General features: G+C 55.4%; 10 protein-coding genes across 10 annotated transcripts; 5 read left to right on the plus strand and 5 right to left on the minus strand.

The window, feature by feature from the left end:
- Positions 1 to 275: 275 nt before the first annotated feature.
- On the plus strand, positions 276 to 1,174 carry MRS44_000782 (uncharacterized protein; the record flags this gene model as incomplete). Its single annotated transcript, XM_046267510.2, has 2 exons — positions 276 to 442; positions 508 to 1,174. 2 exons carry the CDS (start codon positions 276 to 278, stop codon positions 1,172 to 1,174), a joined length of 834 nt encoding a protein of 277 aa, XP_046138677.1.
- A 28-nt stretch (positions 1,175 to 1,202) lies between these two features.
- On the minus strand, positions 1,203 to 2,936 carry MRS44_000783 (uncharacterized protein; the record flags this gene model as incomplete). Its single annotated transcript, XM_046267509.2, has 1 exon — positions 1,203 to 2,936. The coding sequence occupies one exon, from the start codon at positions 2,934 to 2,936 to the stop codon at positions 1,203 to 1,205; it is 1,734 nt and encodes a 577-aa protein (XP_046138678.1).
- Positions 2,937 to 3,699: 763 nt separating this feature from the next.
- On the plus strand, positions 3,700 to 4,380 carry MRS44_000784 (uncharacterized protein; the record flags this gene model as incomplete). The annotated part of the gene is made up of 4 exons (XM_046267511.2): positions 3,700 to 3,705; positions 3,760 to 3,877; positions 3,925 to 4,029; positions 4,085 to 4,380. 4 exons carry the CDS (start codon positions 3,700 to 3,702, stop codon positions 4,378 to 4,380), a joined length of 525 nt encoding a protein of 174 aa, XP_046138679.1.
- Positions 4,381 to 4,618: 238 nt separating this feature from the next.
- MRS44_000785 (uncharacterized protein) lies at positions 4,619 to 5,776 on the minus strand (the record flags this gene model as incomplete). The annotated part of the gene is made up of 2 exons (XM_046272526.2): positions 4,619 to 5,208; positions 5,263 to 5,776. 2 exons carry the CDS (start codon positions 5,774 to 5,776, stop codon positions 4,619 to 4,621), a joined length of 1,104 nt encoding a protein of 367 aa, XP_046138680.1.
- A 714-nt stretch (positions 5,777 to 6,490) lies between these two features.
- MRS44_000786 (uncharacterized protein) lies at positions 6,491 to 7,727 on the minus strand (the record flags this gene model as incomplete). The annotated part of the gene is made up of 3 exons (XM_065624190.1): positions 6,491 to 6,648; positions 6,698 to 7,599; positions 7,645 to 7,727. The coding sequence occupies 3 exons, from the start codon at positions 7,725 to 7,727 to the stop codon at positions 6,491 to 6,493; spliced, it is 1,143 nt and encodes a 380-aa protein (XP_065479898.1).
- A 1,450-nt stretch (positions 7,728 to 9,177) lies between these two features.
- Positions 9,178 to 11,154, minus strand: MRS44_000787 (uncharacterized protein; the record flags this gene model as incomplete). The annotated part of the gene is made up of 3 exons (XM_065624191.1): positions 9,178 to 9,315; positions 9,377 to 11,037; positions 11,085 to 11,154. 3 exons carry the CDS (start codon positions 11,152 to 11,154, stop codon positions 9,178 to 9,180), a joined length of 1,869 nt encoding a protein of 622 aa, XP_065479899.1.
- Positions 11,155 to 11,594: 440 nt separating this feature from the next.
- Positions 11,595 to 12,352, plus strand: MRS44_000788 (uncharacterized protein; the record flags this gene model as incomplete). The annotated part of the gene is made up of 2 exons (XM_046272527.2): positions 11,595 to 12,124; positions 12,178 to 12,352. The coding sequence occupies 2 exons, from the start codon at positions 11,595 to 11,597 to the stop codon at positions 12,350 to 12,352; spliced, it is 705 nt and encodes a 234-aa protein (XP_046138683.2).
- Positions 12,353 to 13,018: 666 nt separating this feature from the next.
- Positions 13,019 to 13,795, plus strand: MRS44_000789 (uncharacterized protein; the record flags this gene model as incomplete). The annotated part of the gene is made up of 3 exons (XM_046267512.2): positions 13,019 to 13,143; positions 13,202 to 13,382; positions 13,436 to 13,795. The coding sequence occupies 3 exons, from the start codon at positions 13,019 to 13,021 to the stop codon at positions 13,793 to 13,795; spliced, it is 666 nt and encodes a 221-aa protein (XP_046138684.1).
- Positions 13,796 to 14,299: 504 nt separating this feature from the next.
- Positions 14,300 to 15,051, plus strand: MRS44_000790 (uncharacterized protein; the record flags this gene model as incomplete). Its single annotated transcript, XM_065624193.1, has 2 exons — positions 14,300 to 14,483; positions 14,537 to 15,051. The coding sequence occupies 2 exons, from the start codon at positions 14,300 to 14,302 to the stop codon at positions 15,049 to 15,051; spliced, it is 699 nt and encodes a 232-aa protein (XP_065479900.1).
- A 387-nt stretch (positions 15,052 to 15,438) lies between these two features.
- On the minus strand, positions 15,439 to 19,458 carry MRS44_000791 (uncharacterized protein; the record flags this gene model as incomplete). The annotated part of the gene is made up of 1 exon (XM_065624194.1): positions 15,439 to 19,458. The coding sequence occupies one exon, from the start codon at positions 19,456 to 19,458 to the stop codon at positions 15,439 to 15,441; it is 4,020 nt and encodes a 1,339-aa protein (XP_065479901.1).
- Positions 19,459 to 21,700: the final 2,242 nt, after the last annotated feature.

Consider the following 21,700-nt stretch of genomic DNA (forward strand, 5'->3'; position numbering starts at 1 on the left):
AATCCTGAGCGGGCCTCCTTCCTTGAAGCGCTGCACTGCTCTCCTGCACAGGCAAGAAAAAAACGTAGGTCCCCCATACGTCGTGAGTTTCCTCCCAGCTTTTGGGCCTCCATTCAGCCTATTTTCTTCCCAACAACAACCACCCAAACGCTCTTGCTTCACCCCATGCTCAACCCTGCGATCCCGGACCAGATTTCAAGACACAAACGGAGACGAAGGCCTTGACATATCTAGATCACCGCAGTCACCATTTGGAAAGCCCTCCTGAATTGACCATGTCCAAGAACAAGGCGCCTGTTCCCGATGCTTGGGAAGACGACTGGGAGGCCCAGGCCGACAAGGCCGTGAACGAGCCTGAGCAATCGGCGCCCCAGGCTCCTCTCACCAAGGCCGAGCGCCTTGCTCAGCACGCTGAGCAAAATCGGAAGCTGTGGGAGTCTGCGTACGTCCCCTCAGCGTTGCGATTGACAAGCTAGCCCGGTTCTTTGCTGACGCTCTTTGCGACAGGGACACCCCCCAAACCTTTCACTACGTAGAGGCCAACTCCAACTCAGGCGTCCCCCTCACAACCCCCTTCAAGCCCCAGGTCAAGGTGCTCAGCCGGAAGCCCGTCATCGCCAAGCGGGATCCCGTGACTGGCATGTCCCAGCTGACGGTCGACGACGACAACGAGGAGGCCAAGAAGGAGGTGCCCATGAGCCCAGAAGAGATTCGTGCCAAGCAAAAGCGAGACCGAGAGGAGAAGCAGCGGCGGTACGAGGAGGCCCGAGCCAAGATCTTTGGCGAGTCGAACCCGTCGTCAGGAGCCTCATCTCCGGGCACAGTTACCCCACCGCGGTCGGATGGGCACTTCAGTGGCCGTGGTCGGGGCAGGGGAAGAGGTGGATATAGGAATAGCGAGAACCGCCAGTATGAGAATCGCCAGTACGACAGCCGCTCGTTTGACGCCCCGAGGAGGCAGAACATGTCAGGTTCCGGCCGCGAGCTGTACGATCCAAACTACACCCCGAAACCCGAACCCAACAACCAAAGGCGACAGCCCGACCAGCCGTCGCCTAGGAGGAACCAGACACCCCAGGATGAGCAGCCGCAGCAGCAGGCTCCCATCCGAACGCCAAGAGGACCAGACGGAAGTGGACGGGGAGGGTTTGGCTTCGCTCGAAGAGGAGGCTAGGGCAGTTGATTATTTCTATCGACTAGCTTTACCATCCGCCTCCAATCTTTCCCGCCAGCTGTACCACCCTCTCGGTATCTGTGGCTGTGTCTTTACCAACATCGCTAATCACCTCACGATAGCTCGTGAATGCCAGTCTATCAAGTCCTATGCCTGTGATCTCCGCCCAATGCGCCAGGGTATCATTTATGTATGAGTGGGAGATGCCGCCAACGACATGCTCGAATGTTTCCTCGCCAACCTCGAGGCCGGCCTCTTCTCCCGAGAAGTAGGCCTCGTCAACTTCGGCTAGCCAGTCCTTTTGCTCCTGCGGACCTGGCTTTCCGGAATAATTCCTTCGTTCCATAACGACGGGGTCGTCAACCTTGATCTGACCGCCACCGTTGGTACAGCCTCCAGGGCATGCCATGACCTCGACATAACTGTGCTCGAGAGATGCCGCCTTTCCTGCCGGCTTGCGAGCGCTCCCAAAGGGCTTTCCGCCAGGCATTCGGGACGGCCTGGCTGGCTTCAGGCGCCTAACAAGGTTCTGAATATTTCTGAAGCCATAATATCTGGCGGCACGGAAGACTGGCTCGCCATTCACAACCACAGAGTACTCGGCAACGTCCACATTGCGACCGCGGGTGTGAACAATCTCTGCGCCTGGCGTCTGCGCTGCTCGGCTTTGAAGGATGTGGTGCAACAAGCCCCCCGAAGTACCGGCCTCGTGCGGTGGGTTTCTCGACCGTCGACGCGGGAAGAGGAAGTCGTGGATTTTGGGATCGGGGAACGGCGTCAGAGTCGGACTGGGCGGTGCCGTCTTGGGTACATCGAAGAAATTGAGTCCCCTTGACTCTGCAAGCATGAGAATCTCCTTGCTCGTGATGACGCAGTCAACATCCCGGACTCCTCGACCACGAGATTCGCCTCCTGCCCAGACCTCCTCCGTCAACTCTTCTCGACTGGCTTCAAGTTTCTTATCAAAGCATGGCATAACAGCCAGGTGCCAGATGCGGCTGGGGGCGATATCGAGTGTTCGGCTTAGGGTTGTCTTGAGAATGGTGCCCATCAAAGCCTGCGGTGACTTGACTTTTGAGAGATGTGGGAGGACATGGGGGTGTGTTTTCTCGGCATAGCAAACCCAGCCGGGGCATGAGGATGCCAGGATGGGCTTCGCAGGCGTGGCCATACCAGCCCGCGCCGGGTCGAGGACTTCTTCGGCACCGAGCACAAGGGTAGCCTCTCTCGCGACATTGGTGTCGACCACCCATGTGAAGCCGTTCTTCCATTGCCCGCCGTTGGCAATACCGTCTGGCCCACGCAGCAGATTGCTCAGCATGTGTCCGACATCCTTCTCTGAGACGCTCCCGCCGCAGGCTGCGGCAAGGTTGGCCCTTGTCTGAGGGCTCACACTAGCCACAAAGAGCTTCGCGTTCTCATTCTCCAAGCCCTCGACCCTGAACCGGCCACTATCGTCGGTGACGACCCTCAAGGCCGGTGCCGCATCAAGTGTGGTGAGGACCTCGGCATGGCTCTGAAGACTCACGAGCACAGCCTCGGCGGATGTTACGCAGCCAGAGCATGCAAGGCAATCTGTGAGAGAGATCTGGGCGGGTGCGTTGGGATTGGCGGCGGGTTGCTGGCCGTCGAGGATGACCTCAGTCTCGAGGGACTGCGATTGCGGGGGCGGGGCGGCGGGGAGGGTCTCGATGGGTTTGATGCACGCGACACCGGGGGAGATGAAGTCGTTGAGGTCGTCGGCGGAGAGAATGGCACTCATGGCGCCTGGTGTTGAATCGCGATATAGAGAGGGAGGGAGGACGGCGGCGACGACAACACAGGAGTATCAGGAAGTTGTTTGGTATAGAGTTGAGTGGCGGATGCGCCCAAGTGGAAGCCGGGGAGTTGTTGACCTTAGTTTTTTTTACTGGGGACGGACCCTCGGCGCAAAGGCGGCTGACAAATAAATAAACCTCTGCAAATCTTCCAGTGCAAATCAAGACGTTATGATTGGAAAGATTGTGACGGACAAGAGAAAGAAACAACTCCGTGAGTCAACGGGCAGGGCAAGATAAGAAGTGCAGGACGATAGACGGGCGGCGTCTGGCCTAGACCAAGGGCTGTTTTAGTAACTCCTCGGAAATCCCGATACAGGCAGGCAGGCTGCAGAGCGTACTACCTTGGGACTGGAAGGCTCCGTTCTTGAGAAGAGTGGGCAATGAAAATGTGAGGATTTGCAATGGTTTTTTTGTCGCCTGTGCCTGCGGGACTAGAGATGCGAGATCGGCCTCGTCCCGTGCGTGGCAAAGGGCGGAAAATGTGACAACGGACGGATCGGGAAATGGGCCGTTCGTAAGCGGGTCGGTCGCTGAATGCGCCGTGGTGACGTCGATGGGGGAGGATCTCCCCCATGTCAAAGGACAGCTTCCCATGATGGAACCATCTTGAGCTTCAGCTTCAGCTATAGCTTCTAAACCACCAACTAGGTCTTTTCGCAGATTCTTATTTGATATTTGATCTATCAAAGACATCAATTCGTCACAATGAGTGTACGATCCCTACCCATAAGCGTCATTCATTCAACTTGCTGACACGCACCATAGGCCATCGCGACATACAGCTTCGGGAACCTCGCCTGGCTGAGCACCCAGGCGTTCCCGCTCATCGTGTGGCCGTCCTTTGTCGGCTCCATCCTTCGCTCTGGGGGCGGCGAACCAACTCGTGAGATACTCTCAAGCTGTGTGAGGAATGGGTGCTAATGTGTGCAGCCCTCGAGACGTACTTTGCCCGCTCCCTCGGCTTCGCCCTCCTCGCCCTGGGCCTCATTGTCGTCGTCCTCTCTGGCGCCCTCCCTCTCGATGCCTCCTCAGATGGTACCCCAACCCTCCCACCAAGTCCCTCGACGACCTCACTAACCACTATCTTCAGAGGCATCCTCCGACGGAACGACCCCCTCGCCCTACGCCTCAGCCGCCGTCCTCATATCCATGCTACACCACGCCTCGGCCGCCTTCTACTGCTACGGCTGGTTTGCCTGGACTCGCGAGACGGGATACCTACTAGGCTGCGTTGGCAGCGCCATCTTTGCCACCTTTGCGCTGTACTGCATCATGTTTGCCAGCGACAAGGCCATGATCAGCCGCTACCACAAGTTTGACCAGAGCACGAGCGGGTTCCCCTTCAAGAACTCGCAGTCGTATCGAGCCAAGAAGAAGGCCCTGTAACAACACATCCTATTTGTATAAGCTGAATCATGATTTCATTGTACGGTCCCGAACATCTGACGACCTATGCTGCTGCTGGAGCTCTCCCCAAGAGTCACGTAGCCAACTCCATCAACTCCACATCCGTTTAGATATAATAATACAAGGTCACCGACCGTATCGGAGACGTGGCTGGCTCCCAGTTGCGATGCCCCGAGTGGAAAAAGAGAAAGAACAAAAACGCCATTAAAAGCCCCAATCATGCAGCAACACCTGCCGCCTTTGTCCCGTTGGTGGATGCCACAACTTCTCCTTGTGCGCCGTTTGCCCGCTCTCCCTCGACGCTCTCCACAGTGCCGGGGATGTGTACATCGGCAGCTCCAGTGAGGATAGCCTGTCGCCGCTCATGCCAGTTCACCTCACTCTTAATCACCTGCGCGAGGAGCACCTCCTTCTCGAGCCACTCCTTATAGTAGACATCCTCCCACTCCTTGCACTCCTTCTTCAGCGACTCACCCACCTCTTCAGCCCACTTGGCCTCCCAGTAGCACTTTCGGTACAGCTTGTCGACTGGGTAGGCGAGCTCCTCGGCAGCGAATATGTCCTCGGTCAGGGGCGTAAAGTACTCCGAGGTGTGGTCGTCGCCGTTGGCGGCATCGTCCATGTCGTCGTGTGCGCCTTGCGATTGCTGGTTGGTCTTGATGATGATCTTGAGCTTGCCTCCCTTGCCCTGGGGCCCCGACTGCATCGACTTGGGGACGGGATCAGAGGGACGAAGAGCCTCGGTCTCGTGGACTGTCCTCATATGCTTTGCCAATGCATCTGACCGAGTGAAAGACCTATCGCACTCTAAGAAATCATCAGTATAAGCTATCGCGTATCGCCAGTCAAGGTGCGCCGTACCTGGCAAGTAGCAGTAGAAGGGCTTCTCTCTTGTGTGGCTGCGCATGTGTGCCTTGAGGGCATAGCCGCTGGCATGGGGGAGACCCTTCCTGTTGCAGCTTCTCCATTCGCATGTATACTTCTTTTGCCGGTTCTCAATGTGCGAGTTGTGGATGTGCTCGACCAGCTTGTCCATGTTGCCCTGGTCACCAGCCGGGCAACCGTCCCAGTCGCAAACGGTCACTTGGTCCTGGAAGTCCTCCTCATCGAGACGCGCATTGATCGGAGAGCTGGGAATATCGCCCGATGTGTCGGATGAAACGTCAGACATGCCCTCAAGGGGATCGGGCTCAGGTACAGTCTCGGGCTCGGCGTCGGGGACGACGGCAGAGGATGTTGTAGAGCCAGCATCGACCCGTTGGCGCTTGGAGGGTCGCAAATTCGTCTCGTACAGCTCATGGCCGTCCTCCTCGTAAGGCTCCGACTCGTCCATGGAGGACAGGGGAGACTCGGCGGGTGAATAGTCGCGTGCCATAATCGCGCCAGACACAGGAACCGCGTCTCCTTTTGTCGATGAACCCGTTGATGGCTTCAGGAGCGATGATCGAAGATGGAGGAGTGAGAGTAATGATGGACTTCGAGAGGGATCGCGAGATGGTGATTAGGATTGGGCGATCGCGATGAGCGATTTTGGGCTTGAGTGGGTGAAGGGTCGAGATGACGGATTTATCAGTTGGATTGGGCTTGCTCAAAAAACGCCAGTTGGAAGCTCAGATAGCACAGTGTGGATAGTGGAGCTTGGTGTGGCGTGTAACCTCACAAACATGAGCATTGGTCGTACAGTGTGCGTGACTGAGCACAAACAGTATGCGATGTCGCTCGCGCGCCCCAGTAACGGGAACTAGCGAGGCAGACACAGACACCATCACCATCAACAGCCTCGTTTCATATCATTCAATGCTTTTGATTGCTTCCATTCTCTCTTGCTCGGTCAAACACGGGGCGCAGCGTAGGCGCCTTCTTTTGTTGAATGCGCCCTCAGTCATCATACCATGTTTGATGCTTTTATCTATCCCGAAAATCAACACCCTTATAAACTCCAAGCCTCGAAACGAAATGCGCGACCTATTGCGACAAGATGCAGTCCCAATCCCAGGCCCAGGACTCATTGTTGAAACATCCAGTGACGACCATGACCATCTTCCTCGTCGCCAAGTTCGGCGCACCCTACTCTCCAAACTCCTACAGCTTAGGCGCCGTTGACGCCGGCGAGCTTGCGGCGGTCCTTGACAGCCTGTGCCAGAGTCTCTAGCGTTGTGACCGTGTCCTCCCAGTTGATGCAAGCATCCGTGATGCTCACGCCGTACTTGAGACCAGACTTGCCCTCGGCAGGAACTTTTTGGTTGCCTAACTCTGTTAGTTTGCATTCGAACGGTGCGACTAGTTGGTAACTTACCCTCGTTGACGTTGCTCTCAATCATGACACCCATGATAGCGTCCTCACCCTTGGAGATCTGGCTGGCGATATCGGCGGCCACCTTGGGCTGGTTCTTGTGGTTCTTGAGAGAGTTGCCGTGGCTGCAGTCGACCATAAGTCGCTGTCGCACACCCTTCTTGGCCAGCGCCTCCTTGGCAGCGGCGATGCTCTCGGCGTCGTAGTTTGTGCCCTTGGAACCACCTCGGAGGATAACGAAGCAGTCATGGTTGCCCTCAGTGCCGACAATGGCGACGACACCGGGCTTGGTGACGGAAAGGAAGTGATGGGGGTGCTCGGCAGCGCCAATGGCGTCAATGGCCACATTCAACGAGCCATCAGTGCCGTTCTTGAAGCCGACGGGGAAACTGAGACCACTGGCAAGCTCACGGTGAAGCTGGCTCTCGGTGGTACGGGCGCCAATGGCACCCACTGACAGCAGATCGGCGAGGAACTGAGGAGAGATGGTATCCAGCATCTCGCTGGCAATGGGCATGCCCTTGGAGGTGAGGTCGACAAAGAGCTGTCTCGAGACTCGCAGGCCCTTGTTGATCTTGAAGCTGCCGTCAATGTCGGGGTCGTTGATCAGACCCTTCCAGCCGACGGTGGTGCGGGGCTTCTCGAGGTAGGATCGCATGACGATGAGGAGCTCATCCTTGTGCTTCTCCTTCTCCTTGAGGAGGAGGTCGCAGTAGGCGAGGGCGGCCTCGGGGTCGTGGATGGAGCATGGGCCGATGACGACGAGCAGGCGCTGCTTCTCGTCGGTGCCATTGACGACGGCGACGGTCTCGTTGCGGCCCTCGAGCACTGTCTTCTTGGACTCGGCGGTCTGGGGGATCTCGTGCTGGAGCAGATCGGGGGAGTCAGAGGGTTGTAGCCGCGGACTAAGAGCTGGTCAGCACTGATCGAGATGAAGCGCGCCGGCAGACCTAGAGGTCGCCGAGGCGAATATAGATTGCCAGGAGGTATTACTCACTTCTCCAATCCTCGGACTCGGCTTGGTTGCCGACATTCTTGTTCTGGATGAAGAACTGCTGCGCTACTCGTGAGTCACCCCGCCAAAGGAACAAAGGGAGCAGGGAGCTTGGGAGAGTAGACGTACAGACATGGTGACTGTGATGGCGGGGTAGAAGACGGGAGACACAAGTCAATGGTAGAGATCAAGTCCAATTAGACAAGAGGAGAAGATAGAGAGAGATAGGATATGAAGACGGAAAAGAAGAAAAAGTACACCAACGAGAGAGGAAAAAAAGTATACAATTATATTTCCGTACCCTGAGGTGACCCCGTCCCTTTGCGCCGGCGTCGGTGTGTCACACTCACTGCTTGCTCCAAAAACTCGAAAGAAGTCACTCCATGGTTGCCAAACTGCCCCGCATGATTGGAGGAGCCGCCTGTTGCCCCCGCCATTCCCGCGCCGGTTCTAGCAGTCGATCCAAGGGGAGTACATCGATTGCACGCGTGGGCCTGGTGGCAGATCAGGTACCCTCATTGTTGCGACGGTTTTTTTTCTCTCTCTCCCCTGCCTCTACACCCTCTGAAGTAATTGGCTTGAGTCACTCCTCCATCCATCCTTCTTCGCGGGAGTTGAAAAAAGGGCAGACAACCTTACGGTACAGTACAAAAAAAAAAAACTAAGTTAGTTAACCGCCACCTTTCCAGCGCTTGTTGCGCTAGGGAACTCCGATTCTATTGTTTCGCCAAAGCTGAACCTGCTTGCTTCCTTCTTTCCATGCGCCGCTTCCATTGTCAATGCCACGTCCTCCAGCCATGTCGTCCATGTCAAGCATGTCAATCTCTCGTCTTCCAAAGGGCTCGACATGTCCCTTGCAGCCGCGATTTTGACTTTCCATGCCCCCACTCCTACGCCCTGAGAACAAACCCCTGGAACACGCCCCTGCCTGTATTGTCCTCATTGGCCGGTTACGTCATTTGGGCTGGTATTTGCTGGTGTTGTCGCCTCATGCTCTGGGCAGGCAAGTTGAGGAAACACACCACCACAACGTCCTGTCTCGGAAGGTAAAAGGCAAAAAGAAAGTTCCTGTGTATCACAGGTGGCTGGACTCTCTCCCGCCGGGAATTGAACCCGGGTCTCAAGCGTGACAAGCTTGCATACTGACCACTATACTACGGAAGATGTGTGGTTGTGATCAACCACTGTAGTGAGAGTTCGATGTCTGGTGGTTCCGGTATGCAGTATATAAGCCAAGGCATGCGTCAATGTGAAAGGGAAACGGGAAAGACGCTGTTTGACATGTGACGCAGCTCTTCTGGCAGGAACCTATTGAAGAAGAGGAAGGCACTATGGTAAAATGTACCACTAGAGCAGGTGCAAGGGAGCACTAAGGCTAAGTTGGAGAAACTGCTTGGAGAAACTGCCCAGCTGTGCACGTTCAGGACCACGCATATTACACTTGAGCAGACACGCCCTCATCCGCTAATCAGCGCCTTGTGTCATTGTTCTATATAATGTCAATGTTGAGAACCTTGATATCCTCCTCCGGCTTCTCCTTGTGCGTCCGCACATTCTCAATCTTGTGGATAACATCAAATCCTTGTGTCGCGCGCCCAAAGATGGTGTGCTTGCCGTCCAGCCAGGGCTACGTTACAAGTTAGTCATACGTTCTCTTGTTAGACTGAGAGCAGCAGAGGAGGGCTTACCGTCTTTTCTGTCGTGATGAAAAACTGACTGGCGTTGGTGTTGGGTCCTGCATTGGCCATGCTCACCGTGTACGGCTTGTCGTGCTTCAGGCTGCTAAACTCGTCCTCAAACTCGCGTCCCCAGATACTCTCGCCTCCCGTTCCGTCGCCCAACGGGTCTCCGCCCTGGATCATGAACTTGCGGATGACGCGGTGGAAGATGGTGCTGTTGTAGTAGCCGCTCTTGCAATGTGTGACAAAGTTTTCGACCGTCTTTGGTGCTGCGTCGGGGAACAGCCGGATGTGAATGTCTCCGTACGTGGTATGGATCACAGCTCCTGTGCCCGTCTCGGCCTTTTTCACCTGTGAGTCCTTCTTCTGGCCCAGCATCGTGGGTCGCTCGTTCTGAACGTCTCGCGTTGACTTGGAAACATCTTCTTCGTTGTTGAACATGTAGAATCGGACCTTGCCAACACCCGTTGCCACCAGGATTGGATCTCGGGTCTCAGACTCCTGGAGCAGCGGGTTGCTGGAAGCACCCATCTCCACAGTTGTAACCCCCTTCTTCTGAGGTTGACCTTGGTAGATGGCTAGGTTAACGGCACGGAAGTTTTCGTCCTTGCCGTACACCTTGACCACTTGGTTGGTATATGTGTTGAGAACCTTGATCCCCAGCATCGAACCATAGATGATAAAGTTGCCCGACTCGTCAAAGATGACATTGGACTTGTACTTGAGCGTTTGCGACTCAATGTCCCTCTCATGGGCAGTTCTTCGGCCAAACTCGACGTTATCCAGCTTGTTTGCTCCCGTGCCCGCTCGGTGCATCTCCTCGATGGCTTGAAGAGATTCGTCGTACTCTCGATGCAGTTTGGCCGTCGCAAAGTCGAAGATGCGAATTTTTCGGTCCGGCAAGGAAAATGTTGCGAGATATTTGCCGTTGGGAGATATGGAGAGGCATGAAGGTACCGACTTGGCCTTTTTGAAATCAAACAGGTTGGTCGAGCTCTTGTACTCAAAGACCCCTTCAGGCTTTTCATAATTACCACTCGGCCGCCAGTACTCCAGCATTCCACCTTCGTCGGCGGAAACGACGCAGTCGTATTGCTCATTAAACGTCATGAGATGGACTGGCTTCCTATGCAGACCCTTAATGGTGTGAATGGCCTCCTCCTTTTCTCCTCTTCCGTCGTAGATGTGTATCAGGGGCTTCGCTTGTTCGGAAACGGCTAGCAACGGCAAGGAGGCGCCCTTGGAGTGAACCCAGCAGACGCAGTTCGGTGTATAGTTGAGTGAAATCATGGACAGGAGGTCAAATGTGATCACATCAAAGATCTTGACCGTCTCGTCGGCGCCAGCAGTCGCAAAGCTCCGTCCATCCTTGCTCACGGAAACCGACACGATCTCGCCATTGTGCGCCTTGAACTCCTTGACGAACTCGATACCCTGGGCGATCTTCTTCCAAAACTTGACGACGCCGTCCACAGAGGATGTGATGAGGAATTCGGTCAGGGGCGTCCATGTCGCAAAGAGGATCTGCTCCTTGTGCATCAGGGACTTGGAGTATCGCGTAGACTTGGGCAGGGCGGCGACGTAGAGCTTTTCGTGGGGGAGGACTCGTCGCTTCTTCTTTGGGGCTTCCGAAGGCAGCTGAGGGCCCATGTCATCGTCGGAGGAGCTGTCTGAGAGCCGGTTAGCTTGGTGACGGGAACGCGACGGATGGACGTACCTGATGCATCGTCGCGAAACTCGGAGTGACTGCGCTTCTGAGAGCGATTGTCGTCGTCATCCGCTGCCATTTTGAGTGTCGCCTTCAAGGTCCAAGCTTTGATTCAAAATGGTATCGAAAGTCGACACGAGTATCAAGTCTTGTTGCCTGTTGTCGTTGTACTTGAGTGTCGCGACTGGATCGTCGCAGGATCGTCGTCCAGGCAAAAAAGTCAGCCTCATGTGGCGCGACCTTGAATTGTGGCTGGTGCTCCAACTTCACACTGTAACCCACCAACGCGAGCTTACTCAGGCTTGCTTCCTTGCAGGCCGAGGTCCACATTGAGGTCATGAACGGGTTCACGCCAGGTCCGAGACTCCGGGGACGGGTCAAACCACTTGGATCCTGATCTCATGTCGTCTGTAAATAGAGAAGGACACCTTTTATCTAATTTCTTCAATCAAGTTTGTTATTTCGGCGCTCGCCCCTAGACTTGGACTAAAAACAGCCATCCCCCTCCATCTAAACACAATGGCAGCACACCCTCTTCAGCGACTCACATCGCCCTCCCGTTCCGTCTCACTTCTTCTTCACGTTCTTGGTTTGGCCTCGTTTAGCTACAACTTCCACTTCCTGACCGTGTGGGAGACCCCTCTTTCCGTATCATATGGCTGGCATTTCCAGTTTCTCACCATCATCGGTCTCACTGCCTCCCTCATTGCCTTTGCCCTTGGAGTCTTGGCCGACCTCACTCTGAGCCATGCGCTTTTCCAGGCCAAGAATGCCGTGGCCGTCCTTGCTACGCCTCTAGAGGTTGTCATTTCTATTCTCTACTGGGGCATCAGGTTCATCGACCCCAATCTCCTCATCGCCGACGGCTTTGTTCTGGACATGTTACCGGATATGGGCTTCCACCTTGCGCCAGCTGTCTTTTTGACACTTGATCTGATTCTTCTGAGCCCGCCGTGGACCATCCCGGCCTACACCATTATGGCAATCAGCACGGTTATCGCATTTGCTTACTGGTACTGGGTCGAGCTCTGCTTCAGCCACAACGGATGGTAAGCCCTTGTGCGGTCCAATAATGAGATATGATGATACTGACCTGGCATAGGTACCCATACCCTCTGTTTGAGCTTCTATCTACGGAGCAGCGTGTGCTGTTGTTCACCTTTTCTGCTGGGTTGGTTACCGTCTCGTCCTCATGCCTCAAGTGGGTTTATGCGCGAGTCAATGGTTACCAGGCTGCTCAAAAGGAGGCTCACAAGCCTCTCAAGAAGGTCCAATGATTTATTCATGGTGACTAGGTTAGTTACTGCCAACCAAAATCATAGGGTCCTGTATACCTAGGCGGAAATGTATGAACAAAAGAATAGATGCTTCATGGCATTGCTCGTCCTGACGGCAGTGTCCAAGAGCAAGAGCAAGAGCGGGATGAAGGACGGCGAGAGAGAAAACGAGGCGATAGACGACAGAGACGGATATATAGAACTTCCACAGTCTTGAATACCTGCGTGGTAGGGTGATATAATTATTACCAGTCCCGCCAGATGTAGGTACTTGTAAGTTGAAGGATAGAGAGTGCATGGTCTGAGAAGACTACAAGAAGGGTGAGGATTGAGCTACGCCAATGACTTTGTGTCAATGGTGCAGCCTTGTAGTACATGAAATAAAACCATGCATTCATTCCTCTAAATACTGGCGCTGAATATTTGATAAGAACCTCCCTTGACATCCATGACATGTTGTTGTTCGTTGATGAGACGGAGGCAGAGTCAAGGTGAGCGACGGCGGGGACTTTCGCCCCGCTCCCACAGAAACTGTGCTTCTCAAACATCACCAACCAACCCCACCACCACCTGTACTTCAAAACCGCTTTACAGCGAAATACTGCAGCTTGCGCTAGCTCACACACTTTGGACCTCTTTTATTGCTTCACCAGTAGCCATCACGTGATGGATATCGACGACATTCTCCGCCAGGTTGACCCCGTCTCCCACGGTGTCCCAAGTGAGACGCGCGACCTGCAGGCCTTGACGCGTCTCTGGGTCGCTGAGCGCTCAGCGCCAGAGCTGCTCGAGTGAGTAGAAATGAATGATCACTATTCTCGAGTACTCGTACTGACTGGTTTTCTTCAGATGGCCCACTGACGGCCTGTTTGAGCGCGTCAATGCCCGCATCAAGTCTCAGATCGAAAAGGTCGAGGACATGACGGGTGACATGGACCCCAAGACAAACTTTGCCCTCATCGTCATTCAGACAGAGTTGGAGAGGCACAAGTTCCTCGTCAGGAGCTATCTGCGAGCCCGCATAGCAAAGGTCAGTTACACAGGCTCATCGGCCAGAACACGCAGTTGACTGTCTCCTTCAAGATCGACAAGCACACCCTCCACTACCTCTCAAGCCAGGAACTCAGGGAGAGGCTCTCTCCAACCGAGGTGGCCTACGCAACAAGGCACCAGGCTCTGCTGCACAACCACTATCTCTCGTCCTTCCTGGCATCGTTCCCGCAGCAACTGCAAAACCTCAACGACACAGCCGGCAACATTAGCATGATTGACTCGCCTGACCTGGACACTGCCGTCTTCATCCGCATGCTCAAGGATGGGGATGTCCACGGTGAAGGCACCGATGCCGACGTTACTCTTCCTGCAGAGAATGGTGACATTCTCATCCTCAGATGGTCCAGCGCCAAGCACTTGGTCGAAGCAGGTGACGCCGAGCTTGTGTGAGCCCAGACTCATTACTTTCTGGGGCCTTTATCTATTCGACTGCTCAGTGAATGAAGCTGGACACAGCAGTTCTGCTCACATAAGCCATACAGGGCTGGCCCAACTGATATATAGGCTGAACTGCAGTTTCATCATCAGCCCCAACACCTCGGGGCGCGCGGGCTCCATCCAAGTCACGCAATTGGTTCCTCGAGACTCCAAGTATTCACTTTTGATCACCATGACTCAATATTCAGAGGATTTTGTCATCAAGACTTGGTCTGAGTGGTTTCCCAAAAGGGTAATCAATCTCAGAGTGGCCTTGATGCCCTAGTCCAATCACGGACTTAGGATTCATGAGCAGCCAACATCGGAGATAGCATCTCAAAGGCGACGACATGTCTTCAGAATGAGTTACTCAAATCAGATATCCGCTATTCTCGATGGTATAAAGAAGGGCTTTATTCCTCGATGAATTGAACATATCAGATCACACCAGCACAGAACCTCAATCAACACACAACCATGTCTTCCAACACCCTCACCCCCGAAACTACCATCGTCCTCGTCACCGGCGCCAACCAAGGCATCGGTCTCGAGGTTGTCAAGAAGCTCACGGCTGAGCATCCAGACTACCACGTCATTCTCTCCGGCCGCCGCCCAGACGCCGTGCAAGAGGCCGCCTCCTCCTTCCAGGCCCAAGGCCTCAGTGTCTCCCCCTCGTCCTCGACATCACCTCAGACGAGAGCATCGCTGCTGCAGCCAAATCCATCCAAGACACCTACGGCCGTCTTGATGTTCTCATCAACAACAGCGCCATCTCGGGCCTCAGCTTGAACGTTTCTCCCCGCAGTCGCATGCAGACCGTCTTTGACACCAACGTCATTGGTACCGGTCTCGTCACAGACGCCCTGCTCCCGCTCCTCGAGCGCTCGAGCAAGACGCGCCGCGTCGTCTTTGTCACCTCCGCCCTTGGCAGCCTGGCCCGAAAGGCCGACCCGGCGTCTGACCTTCACAAGCCTGACTATGGCGTCTACACGTACAGCAAGTCGGCCTTGAACATGCTGGCCCTTCACTACGCTATCAGATATGAGGACAATTCGCAGTGGAAGATCAACATTGTCTGCCCAGGGCACCACTGCGGAACCACTTTGAATGGATTCCAGGGAGCCGACGACCCCAGCCTTGGAGCCGTCAGCATTTGCCAAGCTGCGACTCTTGGAGCGGATGGCAAGACAGGCACGTTTACGGATGATAAGGGCACCATTCCTTGGTAGATACTCGAGGCCATTAGTTGAGCTCAATCATATAGATCAATGCGAGAGACTCGTGTTAAATGTGCATCCGTCGTTATAATTTGCCTGATATGGTATCCTCTGCAAAATGTCATGCTTCGACTCTAAGTGCTACGAATACGTGCGTAAAATCAATAGTCGGCCCAAACGCCATCGCCAGGCTGTCACCTTGGTGCCCAAGCCGGCAACTTGCTCCCTTTACTCTCTATGTGTCCATATATCCTATCCTATCCTATCCAGTCCAATCCTGTCCTGTCCTGTCCTGTCCCGTCCTATCCTATCCTTCTTTTCCTCATCTCATTCATGTCTTGAAATAAAGTCTAACGAATGGCTGAAATCAATATCCACGCATCATCCAAGAGATCGAATCTAAACCTGGCTGTGCGAGGTGCTGGGTCGTCCCTCCCAGACACCCTGTCCACGCTGCTGCATTCCTTGCCAGCGGTAGGGCATCAGGGCGCTACGGAGGCCGACGCTGTGTAGGCGTCGCTGATCCTGTAGCCCGACAAAGCCAACTGAGCCAGCTGAGGGCTGGCGGCGGTGGCTCGAATCCTTGTGCCACACACCGCTGGCGCTCTTGGGAGGCTCGCCAGTGGGGGATTCATCACCGTCGCGGTGGAAAGGTTCGGCCTCGATATCGAGGGTCAACGCGGTTGAGTAACGGCGCGAAGGGAGAGTGTTGGTACGGGGACGAGGACGAGCAAGTACCAGGGGAAGATTGGAGTTATCAATCGAAGGAGGGGCTGGTCCTTGGTCCTTCTCGGACACAGGTGGCGTTCTGAAGTAGTCAGGTGTGGGGAGCGCGTTGAGAGGAGCCGAGGCGATGCGTGGCAGCTCAGCACGTCCGTCGTGGAGAGCAGACGAGGGCTCCAGGTTGGGGGACTCTGACCCATCAGTGACGGCTGAGTCAGGGATTTCCTCGAGAACTGTCTCGAGGGGAGTTGCAAGCATCTCAGTAGGTGTGGCAGGGATAGACGAAGCTTCATCGTCGTCCACAGGCTTGGGCTGCTCACTTGCAACCGCATTCACTTCCTGGGCGACTTCAGGAGACTCAGTGATTTCGAGCTTGGGAGCATCAGTCTCAGATGGCTTCTCAGAGACTTGCTCGGCAGCAGGCACAGCAAGGGGTTCCTGCACCGAAGGCGAAGGTTCCGCCTCGGCGCTTTCGGCAACGGCAGGCGTTTGAACCTTGTCCTCCTTGGCTGTCTCCTTGGCCTGCTCCTCCATAGAGATGCCGGAGTCGCTGGATCCTCGGACCGTCTCAGGCAAGGCCTCTTCAGCCTTGTGAGACAGTTCCTTGGATTCCTCAGGAACTACAGTTTCCTTGGACTCGACGACCTTCTCCTGAGCGGGCTCCTCCGAAGGCTCCTGCTTGGGTGCATCAACAGTGGAAGTCTCTGCAACTGGCTCGGTCGGCTCCTTAGATTGAGGCTTTTCAACCTGAGAGTGAGTAGAAGGAGGCTTGGGGAAGTCGTTGAGAACAGTCTCTTCCTGAGGCTTCTTCGAGGCGTCGTCGCTTTCCGTAACCTCAAGAGCGACCGGGGTGGCCTTTGGAGTTTGCACTTCAGACTCGTTGGCCAGTTGTGTCTCCTTCTCATCCGCCTCGGTCTTCTCAGCGGCTACGACAGGGACAGCGGGCGCAGTGGCCTCAGCTGTCTCAGCGTCTCCACGAAGGCTGGCTGGAGGGGTAGTCCCGAAGCTCGTCTCAGATCTTGTGTGAGGCACAATGGCCTGAGGGTCTGACGGAGCATCGCGAGCATCGACCATCTCCCACTGCTCATCTTGCGAAGTATGAGGTGTCTCATTCTTTTGGGCAGCCAAAGCAGGAGCTTCGGTAGGTTCGGCAGGTTCGGCAACCTGAGGTACCACCAAGTTAACAGACTCCTTCTCAGGAGCGGCCTCGATCTTGGCATCAGGCTCAGCTGCCTTAGGTGCCTCAACAGGTGTTTCCGTCTGCTTGGGAGCAGGTTCCTCAGGCTTGAGCTCTTCGACCACAGGCGAGGCCGGCGTGCACGAGTGTTCCAAGACACCCTCAGTTGGAAGCTTCTCTTCGGCCGCTTTGGCCTCTTGGGTCTCAGGCACAGGTGCAGGCTTCTCAGGCTCTTCTTCCTTCTGGGCGGCTGGGGAGACAGGGGCGTCATCCTTCTTGGGCTCAGCCAAAGGAGAGTCCAAGCCGCCAGAGAGGTCGGGCATGCGAGTATCAAGAGATCGGCGAGCCGCTCTTCTTTCCGGGGTCTCGATCGGAGGCTCTTTTGTGAGCTGGATGGGCTCGTCGTCGTCGTTGATAGGACGATGGAATTGGACCACTCCGCTAGCAATGGCGTCCATGTCGGACTGCTCTTGGTAGATGATCCTACGTCCGTCGTCGATGATTCGAAGTCCCTCGTTGGACTGGTCCTGGGCCAAAGCACGCGAGGACTTGGGGGTTACAACGATACTGTCTCGGGGGCTGATGCTATCAGTATCCACCAAGCTCGGAGTAGACGGGGGTTCGGACTGGTTCTCGTCGTCTGCGATGAAGTCGGCCATGTAACCGTTCTTCTTGGCCATCTCGAGACCAGATGGTACTCGGCGCAGGTCAGGCGAAGGAGCTGCAGGCGAGGGAGGAGCCTGGGGGCTATCTCTCAAGTTCGTCTGGCCAATCTTCTTTGACAGCGTATGCTCGGAACGGGAGCTACCCAGAGATCCCGACATGGAAACCTCAGACTCGGGTCGGGGGAGTGAGGCAGAAGCGGTCAGCGAGGGGGTGGGCGCAACTGACGATGTGGCTCCAATTGATGGAGGGGGTACAATCGACGATGCCGCTCCGATGGAGGAGGCAGCAGCACCTCTTGACTTGAGACGCAGGTTTGGTAGCGTGTCGGGACAGTCAATGGCACAAGTGTCCTTGCACAGCATCGTGATATCGGAACGGATGCGCTCCTTCAGGTGAGCCTCGAGGGCCTTTCTCTCCAAGTCAGGAGAGGCAAACTTCTCCAGAGGAATGCTATCATCCCCACCAGCACCGTCAAGGAAGCCATCGTAGATGAGGTGGCCTCGCTTGTGAACGGTCATGGTGGCGAGCGCATCCTCATGGTGCTCCAGCACGTTGCTGATGCCAGTCTGAAGGCGTTCCATGACAGCCTCAATGGTTTGACGGCAATAAGTGACGGAGTGATCAAGCCGAACAACAAGAGGTTCGTGAACGGACCAATTCTTTCCACGGAGTTCACGGATAGTGAGGGTGAGGTCATCCAGAGAACGCATAGACTTGTCAGTCATATCGCGAGCCTTCTCCAGCTTGGCCTTGACCTGGTTGGCGAACTCGTCAAAGTCACGACCCTGAGGATCATTGAACAAGACCTTGCTTGTTTGGATGCGATGGGAAAAGTATGTGTAATCAGGGCCAAGGTTGTTGCGAACCTTGACCATGATATCGACGGCTCCATCCTCAATGTGGGTGCAGCCACCGCTACCCTCGAACCCATTGCAAGTCTTGTGGCGCTTATCGAATTTGCGCTTACAAGAGTCGACAGGGTCAATTACGAGGTTGGAGACACGAGTCATCAGCTCCTCTCCGAGAAGGAGGGTCAGGGGGGAAGGCTGGCGACTATCAATCTTGATAGAGGCATTCCGGTTCTCTGGGTAGCGGGTGGCACAGCGACTGCGCAAAAAGAGCTCAATTGCATAGCCCGAGACGAGTTCGAAAGATTGAGTGTCGTTGGCGAACCGGGATCGGGGAATGCAGGCGGTGGATTGCGGCCGGCCGGTGCACGGCCGGACAGTTTCGGACTCGGCGTTGGCCGGCTCGGGATCGGCAGCGTCAGACCACCGGAAGCCGGGGTCGTGGCGCACCAAAAACAAGCCAACAATGCGGTCGGTAGCATTGACAACTTCGCGAGCGTCGTCATGGGTCAGCTCGTACTCCTGAAAAGAGCGTAGCGACTTTTCTACAAGAATGAGGCCATCGCGTTCCACGCGGTATGTGATGCGATAGCGCAGTGGCTTGACATCACGATGGGGCTTGCGGAGTGGATCGAGAGCGGTAGAATCGTGGCGTGTGATAAGCTCTGCAGAGCAATGCTGAAGGCGCGAGAGCAGCGCTTGGCAGATGCGATCCGAGGCCTTCAGCTGAGGTGAGGCCTCATAGTCGCGTACGTGCTCGGTGCCGATTGGGCTCTCAAACTTGACCTGGACGTGTACTCGGAGGCCGGGCTTGACGTTGGCGAGCTTCTGAGAAGATGAAGTTGAAGGCAATACGACAGACGACGGCCGGGGGAGGTCCGAATTTCGGGTCTTTTTCCGGCCTAGGAGCGGGAAGCGGCGCTTGGTACCCGCTAAAGAAAATGAAGGCGACGAAGATGCGACGGAGTGACCGTCTCCCGAGGTACTCGGCCGTCGGAGCGGCATCTTGGGTCGATTTCACGGGCAGACTCGTTTCCTAACTTTTTCTCCGTGATCGATTGGAAAGGTGCGCGGGTGTAAAAGTGAAGGTTGAGGTTTCGGTCCTCAATGACACGAAGGGTTCATCGAGGACGGCGCAGACACGATTGGAGGTTCTGGAGAACGAGGCCGAAGGTGGAAGAGTTCAATTGGCGACAGAGGGCGAGTTTAAGAGAAGAGAATGAGAAAAAAGATTCAAATCGCGAGGCTGGAAGAGTAAAAAAGAGGCAGGAAAAGCAATGAACAAGCGGAGGCGGAGGCGGGGATGCCAGTTGCGACTAGTTGAGTGATCGACTGAGACCTGGGCGGAGTCGCAAAAATCTCGACAGCAGGGAAAAAAAGGGCTCGGTCGGTCAAGCTCGGTTCCAGATAACGGGAGGTTATTAATGGATCAATGGCCGGAGAGGCTTTCCCAAGATTGTGCAGCGCAGCGCAGTGCAGTTGGTGGGTGATGTGCTGGGCGCGCAGTAGTTTCCCCCGATCTAATGCGATGGACGTTGAAGGGCAAGAAAAGGTCGTGGCTGGTCCTGAAGGCGGTCGGCCTGCAAGTGAGCGAGCTAGAGTGAACCGCTGGAGCTTGAAGGATCTCGAAATGGAAAAGAGCGAGTTCTCACTGGCGAGCAAGAGGGAAGAGACTGGAACCTGAGGGGAGGGGCGCATGAAGTGCGGCGGGTCACTTTTAAAGAGGTTTATCGCATCGCATGCTTCTGACCTGCGTGCTTGCTTGCGTGCGCGCCCCATTCATGGCTCATTGCTTGCTTCTCGCCTAAGCACTGCTGGAGCCGCTGGTGGCTCATTGCCTTGGCTTGGCCGTGCCCGGTAAAGCAGTGCTCATGCACCAATTGATGCCGCTGCCAATGACTGGATGGATCGATTTCCCCCCGGGTCAGATTGGCAGGACCCGAGCATCTTGCCCGTGTGCCTCTGGGCCAAAGTGGACTGTCAATCTTGTCATGATCCAACCTTTTGCTGTGCCGGGACGCGCCGGCGTGGAGGGGGAGGGGGGTGGTCCCTGTGGACTCCTTCAAAGCCTCCGTGGGTTCTTCGTAGGCAGGGTTGTGCATCATGCCACGCCGCGCTGACCGTGAGGGCGTGACCCATGCCTTCCGGCCGGGTTGAAGCCCGTCGAGTTCGTGACGGGGGAGGGTGTGGTCTGATGTCGGCCTTTTTCGTGCATTGTCGTCAATCTCTCAGCTTCGGCCGGTTCCTGGCTACGCCAGCCGTACCTGAGATGCTGCCTGAGGCGAGTATCTTTGGTGGATAGGTAGATATCTTCAGTTCCATGGATGACTGAAATCAGGCCGTGCGCACCTGCCGTCAGTCCTTGGCCATCACACATGCTCGGCCAGCGCCCGTAACCCTCTGTGGGTTCAGCGGATATTGGGGGTTGGTCACCCATCTCCAGGCGGCATGGCATCCCCCAAAAAGCAAAATGGAAAGTCCAACGTTGGTCCAAGTCCGTGCCTGTACCTGCCCGTGTCTGCTCTGCCTGGTGGAGGCAGGCACAAGCTCGGGCGCCACCTGCCTCCTTCCCCTTCCTTCAACGCCCTGGCTCATCGTCCGATATGGGCGGGTTCAACTTGTCTTGAAAACTTAACTCCTAGGATTCCCAACTCCAGGTTCAGTCTCAGGCTCGAGCTTCCTGCTCGCCTCAGATCAGAATCCAGAATCCAACTGTATTCTTCTCCATCTTTGGTTTTCTAGCTTCCTCAGCTGAGTGGAAGTCTCCATGGAAACAGCTGAAGCAGGACCCTTCAGGGTCTTTTCTCCTGTTGATGTCCTATGTTCCCGTTCTCGCTAATACAGACGAACCCCTCTCTTCATCTCGTCTTGCTCTCAGGTCTCGGCATCTGGGACGAGTAAAAGAGGGCGATCGGGGGATTGATCCCTGCTCCCGGTCACAATCCACGCCACAGGTTACTCGCATACCAGGTCTTGACGATCACGGGAGTGGGATTGTGATACCTGGCGGTGATTGATGATGGATCCCGAGCATCTGACCGACCTGGATCCATGGTGAGTTCGAGGTCAGCCAGCCTCTTGGAAGTTTCTTTTCCTGAGTCCGATGGATTGGTTGGCTGCATCCCGGTGGCATCATGTCTGATCTTTTTTGGTTTTTATTGTCTTGATTCTTGTTCGCTCATTTTGGCTCGCCAATGAGTAGCCCGATCAGAGCTGGCCAACCAAACTCGAGCCTTTGAGCCTTAGA

The sequence above is a fragment of the Fusarium solani genome, assembly GCF_023522795.1.
Source record: "Fusarium solani strain SB1 chromosome Unknown bctg00000000, whole genome shotgun sequence".
NCBI classification, from domain to species: Eukaryota; Fungi; Ascomycota; class Sordariomycetes; order Hypocreales; family Nectriaceae; genus Fusarium; species Fusarium solani.